This window comes from Octopus bimaculoides, chromosome 16 (genome assembly GCF_046866305.1).
Source record: "Octopus bimaculoides isolate indiv1 chromosome 16, ASM4686630v1, whole genome shotgun sequence".
Lineage (NCBI taxonomy): Eukaryota > Metazoa > Mollusca > Cephalopoda > Octopoda > Octopodidae > Octopus > Octopus bimaculoides.
In genome coordinates, this window is record NC_142943.1 from 30,590,104 (window position 1) to 30,606,772 (window position 16,669).

Here is a 16,669-nt window from a genome sequence, read left to right on the forward strand (position 1 = left end):
ACAATGCGCACACGCACCCTTAAGTCGTTTCAACCTATTCTTTCTATCTCTCTTTCTTTCACCCATACAAACACACATACATAAACGCTAAACCTTTTCAAGTTTCTCTCTCTCTCTCCCTCACAACTTCTCTCTCTATCTCTCTCTCTCTCTCTCACCCCCCCCTCTCTCTCTCACCCTCTCTCTATGTCTCGGGCTTTCTCATATTATATATATATATATATATATATATATATATATATATATATATATGGTTGTATTTCTCTACTTTCACTTCTCTCTTTTAATCTATGGTTGTATGTGTACATTTATATATATGCATACATACATACATACATACATACATACATATATTATATATATATATATATATATATATATATATATGTATATATATATGTATATATATATATATATATATATATATATATATGTATATATATATATATGTATATATATATATATATATATATATATATATATATATATATATATATATATATATATATACATATATATATATATACTTACATATATATAATGATTTTATGTGTATTTCTGTGTGTTTTTATATATACATACGTGTATATATACATGAATATATATATATATATATATATATATATATATATTTACATACATACATATATATATATATATATATATATATATATATATATATACATCCACAGACACACACACACATACATACATGTGTGTGTGTGTGTGTGTGTGTGTTTATACATCACTCCCCACCAGTCCCTCTTCCCCCCCTCTTTCTCTCACCCCAGCTCCTCCTTTTATTAAAGATCTCAAGCTTTCTTTATTTTGTTCTTAATGTGTTTACTGTTTCTTTGTTTTTTTCTTTTTTGTACTAATTACTGTCGATTGTCGTTGTTGTTGTTGTTACTGCTGCTCTTATTGTTGTTGATCTTGTTGTTGTTGTTGTTGTTGTTGTTAAGCTCAGTGGTCAGTGACGTCTCTTTGCTGCAGCAGTGATTATTGTAGTAGTAAATATTGTTGTTTCAGTTGTTGTTGGTTTTGTAGTTTTCCTTTTCTTTTAGCCCCTGCTCAGTTCCGGATCCCTGTAAACTCATGATACAAGACACTCCACCCATAACCATCTCGCCTTTCCATTGTGTGGACATTGCGTGCCCTGGACTACTTTATGCTATATTTACCCCTACCCCCACCCTTTTAAAGACTGTAGGATGAAATTTGAGTGAAATTTAGCTGCCATGTCTAGCAAGACAGGTGACCACCTAAACACAGTCTGGTGTTGTTTTTGTTATTGTAGTTGTCACAGGTGTAATTCAAGGCAAACTGGCTGCTATTTCTAGCGGGATAAGTGACGACATAATGGGTCCCTGTGTTGTTGTAATTACAGATAATGTTTTTGCTTTTGTTGTTGTTGTTGTTGCTATTGCCGTGACTGTTGCTGCTACTGCCGATGTGGCTGCTGTTGCTGCTGCTGCTACTGTTTGTCAGCCAACACCCTCCCATCCCCCCCCCCCCCCCCACAAGGGAACACCCACTTGTTAAGTGCAATACTTAAACCGTCCGTAAATACACAACTCACACACACACACATGCACACGCACAAAATCAGACACACACGCACTCTCACTGTCAACGTTTTTACGCATGCGACCACGGGTATAAGCGCGCGCGCACACACACGCACACACACATACACTCACACACACACGCACACACAAAAATACGCACGCAGACACGCGCTCACATATACATGAATTCATTATAAGCATATGCACGCATATACAAATACACACAGAAAAACTACCTTCCACAATCTCACGCGCACATGTATTTTTGTTCATGCATACATACATATAAATACATATATACATACATGCATACATACATGCATAAATATATATACATACATACATGCATACTTACATTCACACCTGTGTACATATAAACAGATACATACATACATACACTCCTGCGTGTATATAAACTCATACATATATAGACATTTTCGTGTATACGTACATAGAAATATACATGCATATTTACATGTATGCATACTTGTTTACATGCGCACATACATAATAGAAATATATATATATATATATATATATATATATATATATATATATATATATAAGATGCATGTCTACATTTATTTGTATATGGAAATATACATACATTCATGCATACAGACATGCATACATATATGCATATATATACATACATACATACATATATATATATATACATATATACATACATACATATATATATATATATATATACATATATACATACATATATATATATATATATATATATATATATATACATATATACATATATATATATATATATATATATATATATATATATATATATATATATATATATATATACATATATATATATATATATATATATATATATAGATGCATTCTTTCACAAATACACATTAAATTCATACGAAGATATGTGTGTGTATGCTTGTGTACATGTATCTATGAATGTATTATGTAAGTGTAGTTATATGCATGGATATGTACGTATTTCCCCTAATCTTTCAATCCCTCTACCCCTACCTCTTTCTTTTCCTTCCACGTGACCGGTGTTCGGTCATGTATGATCTTTCTTTCTTAGCTCGACTGCCGGCCGCGAAGCATCTCTTATATTCGTGTCGCTTGACTTTCATCTCTTATGGTTGTCTCCTAAGTTCCTGCCTCAAAGCTCTCACTCCACACACGCCAGCTCAACTTGATTCGTTTTTTATCAGTTGAAAGACACCTGTTGTTACTTTCTTCTTGTTTGTATTTGTAATTGTGTAACATGCTCTCCGTTTTTTTTACTTTGTTGTCGTACACGTTCGCTTGCTTTCTCCCAAAAATTGTAATGCTCTTAGCTTCGAGTTTTGGGGACAACCAGATTTGAACAGCCTCAAGTGTAACTGCCCGAAACTGTAAGGATAATTTGGTAACTTGACTGATGAGAGGAGGCTGCGAATGACCCGTCCTTGTTTTTATCTGTTCGTCTTTTTATTATTTTTCCTGCCTGTCTTTGCATCGTCTATCTGTCCGGATTTTTTAATGTCGTCTGTTGAGTTCTTGTTCCATTTTGGAGGATATATATATATATATATATATATATATATATACATATATATATATATATATATTGTAAGTATGTATATAGGGATCGAGGTGTAGAAAGAAAGTTAGCTTCAACCAATCCGTAGTAAATATAAAAAACAACTTTCAGGGTTAATAATGATTTACTGAGACGGAAGGTTGTGGATTTTTTTCGCATCGAAGTATGATAAACTGGTAGTTTTTTGGGTTTTTTTAATTCACGGTTGGCGACCAGGGTTGCCGTGCGTGCGAATAAGAATACAAGAGTTACGGAATGGAGTAGATAAGATCCGGGATACATATGCTTCATAGCGAGCGAAACCTCAGAAGTGGTAAATATCCAGGCGAGGTGTATTTTGTTTTTTTCGTTGTTCGAAAAATGTTCGTTTTTTATATTTTCGTTTTTATGTTTTCATCTCTCATTGTGTTTAACGTTTTTTTTAAAGTCCTGTACCCATATATGCATGTATGTACATATATGTATGGATATATGCATATATTTATATATTATTTATATTATTATATGATCGAACGCCACGCATCCTTTTCCAAGTGTATATGTATATATATATATGTACATAGGCATACATACATATACACATGTACATACTTACATATGTATGTATATACACATGCATATATGGGTACATGACGTCAAAAAACGTAAACAACATGAAAAACGGGAACGTGAATTACAACTACATGGAAAACGAACTTTTTTTTTTGCGATCAACGAAAGAAATAAATAGAAAAACAAGACATGCAGCATACAGAACAATCCCTTCATCAGTTGTCCCCTGTTTTATCAACTCCGCATTTCGAGCAATACTCACACGCCCGCGCGCGCACACATATATATGTGTGTGTGTGTGTGTGTGTGTGTGTGTGTCTCTGTGTGTTTGTGCGTCTCTGTGTGTACCTGTGTTAATACACACCATCTGGCCTGTTGAAGCACGTACATTCTTATATACAAACAGCACTGAACACCTGTTTCAATATTTATCAATATGTCCGTGTATTTTGAATTTATACTTTATACGTCTACAAATACACAAGCATAAATATAAATACAGGAGTGTGTGTGTGTATATGTGTGTGTGCGCGCGCGTGTAGATACACAGATTGATAGACGTGTGTGTGTGTAAATATGTATGTATATACATATAGAAGCACGTACCACAGACACTCTCTCTCTCTCTTTCTCACATACACGCGCGCGCACACATATGCATATGGACATAGAGATACACGCACACTCACAGACACATATAACTGTCTACACTTAATCACAAACCTTACCATGCCCTTATCACCCACATTCACACACATGCATATACGTATATGTTTATGTTTTCGTATTTGTGTTAGGGTTATTTACAAAAAATATTTGCTCTTAAAAGGGCTCAATACTACTAAAAGCAGTCTCGTAAGTCATTATACATTAAAATGTTGACTGTGTTTTCAGGTTCCAGCGTTGGAAAGTTTTTCAAGCCATAACCAAAATAGAGAATTGGCAGGCGTGGCAGCTTGGTAAGATGTTTGCTTCCCAACCACATGGTTGCCCGTTCGCTTCCACTACGTGGCACTTCGACAAAGTGTTTTCTGTTATAGCCTTGTGAGTGAATTTGGTAGACAGAAACTAAAAGAAGTCTGTCATATATATATATTTCTCAAAATACAATGTTTATATACCAAAAAGATTTTATAACATTTTTATAACATTTTTCTTACATTTTTCTGACATAATTTAAATATATACTTTAACCATGTAACACAAGCCTTCTGTAGTTTTTCACTTTTATTATCTTTTTTATATATATATATATATCTATATATATATATATATGTATATATATATATATATATATATATGTGTGTGTGTGTGTGTGTGTGTGTGTGTGTGTGTGTGTGTGTGTGTGTGTGTGTGTGTGTGTGTGTGTGTGTGTTTGCGTGTTTGTGTCTGTGTGTGTCCCCTACAACCGCTTGACAACCGCTGTTGATGTGTTTACGTCCTCGTAACTTAGCGGTTCGGCACACGAGAGCGACAGAATAAGTACTAGGCTTTAAAAAAATAAGTACTGGTGGTGATTCATTTGAAAATTTTTCATGGTGCTGCCCCAGCTAGGCCGCAGTCTAATGACTGAAACAATTAAAAGATACGGAAGATAAAAAAATGAAAGATAATATTCCAACTGGTAACAACTAGAAAATAAGTTATACTCGGCCACTTAGAATAAAGTTTTCAAAAGCAAGACTGTGAGTTGAATGAAATATTTAATCTTTAATCGTTAGTCCGACAAAAAATATTTTTATACAGAATTACAGAAAACAATCACAAAACCTTTCCTATAGAAATGTAATATAAATTTAATGAGAAATCTGAATCATGTCCGATATACGTAACAGGCTCTCAGGATAAATACCGTGTAAGTGGCACCTTCATTATAGATGTTATCTCGGGACGAATACTGCAGTAACTGGCCTATCGCATGATATATAAATACACACACTCACATACATTAAGTAGGGCGAGCTGGCAGAAACGTTAGCACGCCGGGCGAAATGCTTAGCGGTATTTCGTCTACCGCTACGTTCTGAGTTCAAATTCCGCCGAGGTCGACTCTGCCTTTCGGGGTCGATTAAATAAGTACCAGTTACGCACTGGGGTCGGTATAATCGACTTAATCTGTTTGTCTGTCCTTGTTTGTCCCCTCTGTGTGTAGCCCATTGTGGGTAGTAAAGAAATATCACATACATTAAGTAGGGTACATAGATGAGTATCTTAATCAATAGGTTTTCAACTTCTAAATATTTGTGCTTAATTAAATTATCATTTTTGGAGTTTAAAAATGTCTTTTGAGGCAGCAGAAAGAAGAAAGAGACAAAGAATGTATCGAAGATTAATTAAGAGTATAATTAATATTTGGATATTAAAGGTCAAGCAATATTAAAACCTACAGGTCAGTGAGGTTGAACGGAGAATGGACAGTAGTATAGCGAAAGGAAAGGAGAATGGTAGCGGCGTGCATGGTTGTACGGGTGTTTGACTATGTGTGTTAATTATTGCTGTGTATGTGTGTGTATGTGTGTGAGTGTGTATGCGTTGTGTGTGTGTGTGTGTGTGTGCGCGCGTGTGCGCGCATGTGTGTTTTACCTGTGTATGTGTTGCGAAAAGCTTTCCATAGACTATTTTAGTGTTATGAATTGGTAAAGTACGCCAGAGTAATACGAAGTTGAAGATTTTGTAGCGAAATACTAGGTATTTCTTTCTTTTGATATTTTTAGTGGGGAGGGAAGACGAAGGGTAAAGGGAGGGAGAAAGTTATCCTCCAACCGAAAATCTTGGTCCACATGCTCTTGTAACAGAATATATTCCTCTAAAAGCACCCAAAGTGACAGGTGATGGTGCTAAACTGAGTGAAATATTAAGTCTTTTACTCCCAACCAAGATATAGCAGGGTTTGAACTTTGAGCGTAAATACTTGGAGGAAATACCAACATGCACGCGCGCCGATGTTCTTCTAGTTCCACCAATTTACCTCCTTCGATTGGCAAGTTGTTTTCGTTCTTTCCTATTACAGACAGCCAATTTTTTAGCATTACAGCTTTGGTTTTCCGGAATCTTGATTCCAGAACCTCTCTGGATTACTATTCTTTCCAAATCAGCGATTCTCGTCATAGCCAACATAGAGAAAATTAGAAGAATGAAAAAGCAAAATTCATCCTCGTAGAATCTGAACTCACTAATTCAGAAACGAACACAATCAAGCATTTAATGATTTGGCCAATTCACCGAAAGCGGATGCAGACATACATAACGTTAATTAATTTAACAAACTAACCATATGAATAGTTCGAAAGTTCAACAACATTTGAATAAAATTCTTGAGTCGGTGAAGGCCTGTGAAATCAATTAATATATATATATATATATATATATATATATATATATATATATATATATATATATATATATATATATATATATATATATATATATATATATATATAAAGTGTCTGCTCAAAAACCAGCTAATATAAAGCTTCTCAAACTGCTGAAAACAACAGCTACGATCTTCAGAGGTGGCTGTGTCGAACAATATAGTTCTAGATAAATAAATGACGAGATTGTCATAAGCACATCGTCTTTGATCATAGTTATGTTCGAAAACAACTAATCTGGAAATACACAGTAACAACAAACTTTATTTCCAGTGACAGTGTCTGCCCTGGTGATAAACTTGCAAGTTACTGCAACCAATATGCGATACGTACAGATGACAAAAAGTGGAAAATATACGATATTTAACATCGTGGAAAATATACGATTATTAATATCGTAAGATACACATTTCCTCCTCCCACCATTGAAATTTTAAAAAATTTCGATAAACTGATGGTCCTCATACAACTCACCATTTAAACAACTAAAACTGCTAAGAATATGAATAAAATTACAGGTAACGGACGGACCGTTTCATAGCACAGTGAAGCTTATGTAACAAGCTTCACTAAACGGTCGTAACTCGTGCTTTACCTTTTCCATTTGGGAAAATATACATATATATAAACATATATATATATACTCTGTTAAAGTCTGTCAGATGAGGCCTGATGAATGCCAATAGGCATGAAAGTACGTACTCGCCTTTATATATTTGATTTTCTTTATATATTTGATTCTCTATATTTAATACTTAATATTTCATATATTCAATAAGACATTCAACACTTCATTTCAGTTTTCATTTTACCATTTACTTTTATAAGACTATAAATAAAACATAAAAAACAGACAGAGTTGGAACTCTTTTAAATAATATACATATGTGTGTGTGTGTGTGTGTGTGTGTGTGTGTGTGTGTGTGTGTGTGTGTGTGTATGTGTGAGTGTGTGTGTGTGTGTGTGTGTGTGTGTGTGTGTGTGTGTGTGTGTGTGTGTGTATAAACAAGCTTGAAATAATGGTCATTACATATAATACCTTTATTTGAGCAAATTTGGCTTACAGCTGATTCCAGTAGTCATTATAGGTACATTCCTCATAGGTTTGCTCAATTGGTTTATTGATCAATTTAGCCAAATTAATGCCACTCTCTTGTTATATATATATATATACACACACACATTTTTGTTATATATATACATGTATGTATGTATGTAAGTACGAATGTATGTATGCATGTTATGACCCTATTAGAATTACCAGCAGAAAACCTATCGCAGGGCAGGGTTTTCACTAGTATTACTAGTCATGTAATGATGTAGCACAAATGTGCACACTTACTACACATTGAGATAGTCATATCTAATTATATATTGTATCTAAAATCTAAATGATGTTTGAAGTTAAATGCAATATTTTATAGCTCTGATATCATATGATATAATCTCATGTTGTTAAATATCTTTGAGTATATTATAGAGGTAAAACGTGCATTTATGTTTAAAGTCTGATTAAATATCTGTTACGGGTAAAACATTGATCCACGCTTATCTGAACTCAGCTTTTCATATACGTCATATTTATTGATCCACGAATAATGCATCTATATAGAAGTATGTGCTTAGAAATAAGTGTGTGTGTGTGCGTAATTTTACAACAAAAGGGTTGATTGTGACTTCGAATTTCTGCAAACTGTCGAAGCCAACCACAAGTGTAGTTTCTATGGGACAGCAAACCTCTTTAAAAAATAATCTAAATGATTTGGTAGTTGTGAGTGTTGCTGCTGCTCTCTTGTTAACTGATTCAGGGTCTATACGATCACCGAAATTTGAATTTTGAACCGTTAAGTTTCTACAAACCCAGACATCGAGTGCAATATTTTTATTTGTGATTAATGTAGTTGTATGCTTATTTTAACACTGTGGCCATACTGTAAGTATTACTTCCACCGTCAATTGGCTTTCATTTTTCATGAATAAGATGTACTGTTTACAAATGTTTTCTTACCTAATTTTACTTTGTTTAGTGCGATTGCTAGTCAACGCTAGAACATCGTATTTGTTTGGCCAGTATAACAGTTGGTGTCGTGAAGTTTACGACTTGTATTTTTATCATTACCAGCATCTTCACGAGTTTACAAGCTTTTAGTCTGATATTGATAAAAAAAAAACAATATTTGTAGTGTTTTTGTAGTATATTAATGGTACTAGTTTGTGGTTCACTGTGTCATGTTTTACGAGGTTTTAAATTATTTTGGTTTTAAGACTTGTACACAGCTTTTTAGAGGCTCCGTCAGCGAGCGATTTTAAAATTAAATGCGAGTGAAGGCTCTCCTACTCCTGGTGTTAATGGAGGTGATCTATCCATTATTTTCTATTTGGATGCTTATGACTAGAAATCAAGTCATTGAATTTTCAGGTCTATTTCGCTCTGTTCTGCAGTTGTTATCTACGTCTCCTTCTAGTTTCTCAACAACTTCTGGGGCGTCCTTTACAACTGACATATCGTCTACAAATCTGATGTACATTATATGATGTACATCATACTTCGTGTGCATGTTTGTACCTTCGTTACAATTTTGTTTTCTATCGTGGTCAAGCAGAAAACTGCAATCGTCTGTCCTTATAGACAACCCATGAATACCCCACCTTTCATTTTAATATTTTACAATATGAGCAATCTGTAGTATAGACCAACTGCACAAGACGCTAAATTCATCAGTAAGTCAGCTGGTTTCATGAATAGTTTTATTATTGAATATTTTTATATACTATTTAATAAGGATATCATTGTTTCTTCCAACGGAATATTAGTTAACAGACTTTCTACGGCTAAGGTGCAATTGTTGCCAATTTTCCAAGAACTCTAAAAACACTTCAAATTATGCATACTGCGTATCTTTTCGGTATTTGTTGTTTGATAATGTAATCAAATTGTTTAGCAGCCTTGCATGGTGATGTATATATTCGAAACATTATAGGTCGAAAAGAGTTATTTTGTTTGGTTATTTTTAGTGCCTCAGAGATAATTCTTGAAAGACCGTGGCTTTGTGGTTACGGCGTTGCAGTCACGATCGCAAGATTGTTTTCGAGTCATGGACGGCACACACACACACACACATACATTTATACATAGATATGCATTCATGCACACACAAACACACACAGATATATTCCTATATATGTACGTACATACATACATACATACATACATATATATATATGTATGTATGTATTTGCGTGTCTGTGTTTGTCCACCCCACCATCACTTGATAACCGATGTTGATGTGTTTAGATCCCCGTAACTTAGCGATTCAGCAAAGGAGACCGCTAGAATAAGTACTAGGCTTGCAAAGAATAAGTCCCGGGGTCTATTTGTTCGATTAAAGGTGGTGCTTCAGCATGACCGCAGTCAAATGACTGAAACAAGTAAAAGAATAAAAGAATATATAAGTAGAATAAGAAATACAAAGTCTTTGGTACAGCATCATTATATTTTGAAAAATGAATAGAAATAGCTTTTTTTTATAAGAATCTAATAACAAAGCCTTGTGAGTGGATTTGGAAGACGAAACTGAAAGAAGCCCGTCGTATATATGTATATACATATATGTATGTGTGTGTATATGTTTGTATGTCTGTGTTTGTCCCCCCAACATCGCTTGTCAACCGATGCTGGTGTGCTTACGTCCCCGTAAGTTAGTTGTTCGCCAAAAGGGATCGATTGAATAAGTACTAGGCTTACAAAGAATAAGTCCTGGGGTCGATTTACTCGACTAAAGGCGGTGCTCTAGCATGGCCGCAGTCAAATGACTGAAACAGGTAAAAGAGTAAAAAGAGTAAAGAGTATATATATTTGTAAACACACACATATACATGCACACATACGCACATGAATATGCGTAGAGAAAGAGAGAGAGAGGGAGAGAGAGAGAGAGAGAGAGAGAGAGAGAGAGAGAGAGAGAGAGATACGCGCGTGTGTGTTGGTGTCAGTGACGTTGTGTAACTCCACCTCCAAAAGGCAGGTAAGATAGTCAGGTTAGAACTGAGAAATAGATCCTACAGGAAGAGAAAGAAATACAACAGAGTGCTTTACAGTATTACTACCATCACCACCACACCACCACCACCACTACAGCCATTGGCACCCCCATTACCACCACCAACAACCTAAGCAACACCATCGCCACCACCAACACAACATGACTACCACCACTACCTTATGTGGTCATGTGGTACATTGACCAAAGAGGAGTTGAGGATGTCAAAATATATTCGTTGTTAGCGACTGTTCGTGTTAATGAAATTTAAAGTTTCTCTGTCTCTCTCCCCTCTCTCTCCTTCGAGTGTGTGTGTGTGTTTGTGTGTGTGTGTGTGTACCGTTTATAGCTCGGCTTAAGTCATTCACCGTTCTAGATGTGAATGACAAATTCGAGTTCAGGTCAGTCAACTTTGCCTTGCATCTCTTCAGAGGCGGCGGTGGGAGAGTCACTAAGAACTGGTAGTTCATTGAAGGGCAGGTGAGAAGTCGCTGTCACTATGTTCAAGAGACCCGACTAACCACCTCTATGTAGTAACTTGTCCTGCATGAAATAGCAGCCAAATCTGCTGAGGCAAAACAAACGTGCCAGGAAGCAGACATATATACACGCATATTTAATGTGCGTGTGTGTGTGCACACATACTTATGTATACATGACACACACACACACACACACACACACATATATATATATATATATATATATATATATATATATATATATTTATATATATATATATATTTATATATATATATAAATATATATACACACACACACATATTCATAGAAATATATATACATACCGGCGCAGGAGTGGCTGCGTGGTAAGAAGCTTGCTTCCCATTCAGATGGTTCTGGGTTCAGTCTCACTGCATGGCATCTTGGGCAAGTGTCTTCTACTATAGCCTCGGGCCGACCAAAGCCTTGTGAATGGATTTGGTAGACGGTAACTGAAAGAAGCCCGTCGGATGTGTATATGTATATATCTATGTGTTTGTGTCTGTGCTTGTCCCCACACCATCGCTTGACAACCGATATTGGTGTAATTAGGTCCCCGTAAATTAGTGGTTCGGCAAAAGATACCGATCGAATAAGTACCACGCTTACAAAGGGCCGATTTTTTCGACAAAAAAGGCGGTGCTCCAGCATGGCCACAGTCAAGAATGACTGAAACAAGTAAAAGAATAAAAGAATATATATGTGTGTGTGTGTGTGTGTGAGAGAGAGAGTTAGTGCAAACAGGAAAAATAGAACTCAAAAACTTAGTATATGTATATTTTATTAATATTGATCCGAAGTAACAGAGTGACTCAAGGTCCAAGAGTTTCGTGCGTTGGCATTATATATATATGTATATATATATATATATATATATATATATATATACATATCCTACTCTGTCTCCGTGTTTATATATGTGTGTGTGCGTATTTGTACGTACGTATACATGCATACATGCATGTATGTATGTATGTATGTATAATGAGCATTTATGGAAAATACAACGAATATGAAAATTCAGCCTGACTGATTTAGTTCCGTTTGTCTATATTGTGTGGCGTTACTGGTCTGGGGTTAATATGATATTCTATTAAATGTCAAAACTGTTGATTTTTGCGTTATTTAAACTAGTTTAGTTTTTTGTGTATCGGCATCATGAGGTGGTACACTACACCGAGCTGTATAAAGACACCATGTCGTTGTACAGTCCACCTTGGAGTATACATGATAGATAGATAGATAGATAGATAGATAGATAGATAGATAGATAGACGCATATAACTACCAAACACTGGTACCCTATATACCAAGAAGGACTGTAACGCTGCTGCCACGTAGAGATACAACTCAAGTAGCAGTATGGTTAACCTTGTTGTATGGGGGGTACCCAGAAGAGATACACTCCTGCTTGGTGGACAGAGGTGCCAAGTACCAGTACATTCTACCACGGTGTATAGATGTACCATGTAGAGGTGCCAAAAAGGGTGTTAGCAGGTGGTATAAGTTCTACAAAATACTGCTGTGATGAGAAGCGGTGTACCACAATGCGGTGAAGTACGATTGAGTTATATATGTATGTAGTGTATATATATATATATATATATATATATATATATATATATATATATATATATATAGTTCAAATGTATATACATGTATGTGTGTGTGTGTGTGTGTGTGTGTGTGTGCATGTATATATGTATGTATGTACGAATGTATGTATGTGTATGTATATATATATATTGTAAGCAGCCGTTGGTAGAAGTAGAAGCGGCATTGATAGTTGCAAGGTGTCTTGGTGAGGTTGAAAAAAGAGGGAGATATGATGATGATGTTGATGGTAGTGGTGCTTATAGTGTTGATGCTGGTGAGTGGGGGCGGGGCGAAGCTTTCCCTGGTGACAATCGCCAGTCTTCGGTGGAGACATCCTATGATCCAATTGGATTATGGGAACACTCCCACCGACACATACACACGCACACACACACACACACACACACACACAACACAACACATTCACATGCACATACACAAAACAGAGCGTGTGCTACGTGAGGAAAGGGCTCCTTCTACTACGATAGAAACTTGAAATAAATCAAATATTAGAAAAATAAATTAAAAGATTTTGAAATATAAATAAATATCATTAAAAATTAATATATATTATCAACAGAAAAATATCAGAAATTAGAAAAGAAATCAAAACATACATATAAAACAAAGGGGGTAAAACGTAAAGCTGCCAAAAAGTTTCGAGTTCATACCCTAGTCGGTAACTTTACACACCAAGGGCCGACACGGAGATTTCCACTCAAATTTACTCCCCATAGTTTTCCACGCCAGGAATCACCCTTCATTCAACTCAGTCTTGTCTGTCTGTCAGTCTTGTCTGTCCTGTCTATCTGCCCGACCGGTCTGTCTGTTTGTCTGTCCATCCACATCTGTCTGTCTGTCTGTTTCTGCCTGTTGCACGAGCTTGTGGTTGTAGCCTCTTTTTCAATTAATAGTAAATGAAGTATTGTGTGGTGTGTATGAGTGTGCGTATGTGTACGTACACAGTGTGTGTGTGTGAGTACATATGGGGGTGAGAGGATTTGTACATCAGTGTGTGTGTGTGTGTATGTGTGTGCGTGTGTGTGTGCATGTGTGAAAGATGAAGAGAGAAAAGATAACGTGTGTGCGCGCGCGTATAAATGTCTGTGTGTGTGTGTGTGTGTGTGTGTGTGTGTGTGTTTCTCTGTGTGTAAAGTGACTGTGAAAGAATTTAAGAATCAAAGACTTCCATTCAACAATCACTTCAACACACTGACATACATACATTACATACATACACATATATATTTGTAAATATATACGTACATATACATATACACACGCACACATACACACACACACACACACACACACACACACATATATATATATCTTCCTTCCTCTCTTATCTTCTTCCTCTCTCCTCTGTCTGTCTCACCATTTCCTCCACCACCGGCATAACCATTCCACTGACACTGGCGGTATATGTTCCTGCTTCCTCCCTCCGCCCACTCTCTCTATCTCATCATCACTCCCTCTTCCCCTACCCCTACCACTCTCTTAATCATAATGTTTAACTTACACACGTTCTTGCTTAATTTTCTCTCGTCTACCGTTTTTTCCTCTTTTTTCCTCTTATATTGAACATCTTTTCTCCTTCTCCTCACAAGTTCCTCCATCTTTTTCTACCTCGTTTTATTTTGTCTCCTCTCTCCTTTCACCAACTATTTTCTCTTTCATGTTTAGGTACTTCTTCTTCTTCTTCTTCTTCTTCTTCTTCTTCACTTTCTTATTCTTTCCCTTCTTCTTCTTATTCTTCTTATTCTTTCCCTTCTTCTTCTTCTTCTTCTTTCCCTTCTTCTTCTTCTTCTTCTTCTTCTTCTTCTTCTTCTTCTTCTTCTTCTCCTTCTCCTCCTCCTCCTCCTCCTCCTCCTCCTCCTCCTCCTTCGTCTTCTTTTTCCACCCTTCTTTGTTTCTTCTTACTATTCTCACCCTCCTTCTTCTCTACATTCTTCTCGTCCTTCTTTTCTTCCTCCCTTCTTCTTCGTCCCCTTCTTCTCTTCCTCTCTCCTTTTTCGCCTTCTCTTTCCTTCTGTCTTTCCATCAAATCGACCGAACTGAGATTTGAACTAGAAATACAGAGTTACGCATCGTTTCTTTGTCTCTGGCTCAAAATGATGTGGCCAACACTCATCGTGGCTTACGAAACGTTTAAAGAAACCAGCTAGATCTGCCTCAAACAATGTCAAATTTTCCCGTCAGTTGGTCAACCAGGTGCGCTTTTGCTCAGGTGTAAGAACACGTGACATCCACCGAACAGAAACCTTCGTCATGCGAAGTTCACTGTGCTGAATATTCTCAACTCTGTCACAGGATATGCTAAATAGCATAAGCTATTTGATTTGTAGACAAACGCCTGTCATCCATCAACATGTGGTGAATACGATCAATGTTTTCCTCAGTGGTGGCCGTTACAGGACGTCAAAACCTTGGGCCATCTTCAGGACTCTCCCTTACACTCTTAAAACCAAATGCCCAACTTTGCTCTGTTGAGAAAGCTGGAACATCAACCCCTAATATAAGCAACCATTTCAGAATTAATGTCCGTGGCAGCTAAATCTCTTTCCTGCAGGTACTTGATAACACCACGATGCCAAATTTTGTCGATCTTCAAGAAACGTCACCACTAGTTACTTTCAAAATCTTTGAGCAGTCATATCTCAATTTATCTGGAAATAAACAATGTAGCTATTAATGAATGGAATTGAAATTAATGTAGGTAAGATTTCACAGCTCTAGCATCATTCCTTCATAGCCAGCCTATGAACTTGTCAGCCCATCCTCGTGTGTGTGTATATATATATATATATATATATATATATATATATATATATATATATATATATATATATATATATATATATATATATATATATATATATATGTGTGTGTGTGTGTGTGTGTGTGTGTGTGTATATATATATATATATATATATATATATATATATATATATATATATATATATATACACATGTGTATATATATATATATATATATATATATACATGTATATATATACATGTACAGACAGACAGACAGACAGATAGACAGACAGATAGACAGACAGACAGACAGACAGACAGACAGACAGACAGACAGACAGATAGATAGATAGATAGATAGATAGATAGATAGATAGATATAGCAGCTGCTGTCTTTGCTAGAAAACCTTAGCTCTTGAACATAAAACATTTAGCAAAATGGCCCAATGATTATAGTTAAAAACTTTAAATTATGATATGTAGACAGAACAGTCTCTCGCTGGTTTTTAACGAAATGCTCACACATATTGGGTTGATGACCTCTTCAATAGAGCAAAGACTTTTGTTGTGTGACTCAAAGAACAATTTTAGAACTATTGTGCTTGAATTTGGTCGATGCTAAAGTTCGACTAATATACCTTGTTTATGCCCATATGGATGTATTCAACATCAGAAATATCTTTGGTATTTGTCCAAGATTACTCT

The 16,669-nt window shown here is 35.7% G+C and overlaps 1 protein-coding gene across 5 annotated transcripts in view; it reads right to left on the bottom strand.

The window, feature by feature from the left end:
* Positions 1-14,077, bottom strand: part of LOC106879300 (glycerophosphocholine cholinephosphodiesterase ENPP6) — a 60,691-nt gene extending 46,614 nt beyond the window's left edge. Inside the window, exon 1 of one of the 5 annotated variants that reach the window (XM_089364387.1) lies at positions 13,873-14,077. In XM_089364387.1, coding sequence (XP_089220513.1) covers positions 13,873-13,965 — 93 coding nt within the window. In that variant the 5' untranslated portion in view covers positions 13,966-14,077. Of the gene's footprint in view, positions 1-11,910; positions 12,170-13,818 lie in introns of those variants that run through there. The other 4 variants (XM_089364391.1, XM_089364388.1, XM_089364390.1 and 1 more) reach the window with 4 other exon arrangements.
* Between the last annotated feature and the right edge of the window lie 2,592 nt (positions 14,078-16,669).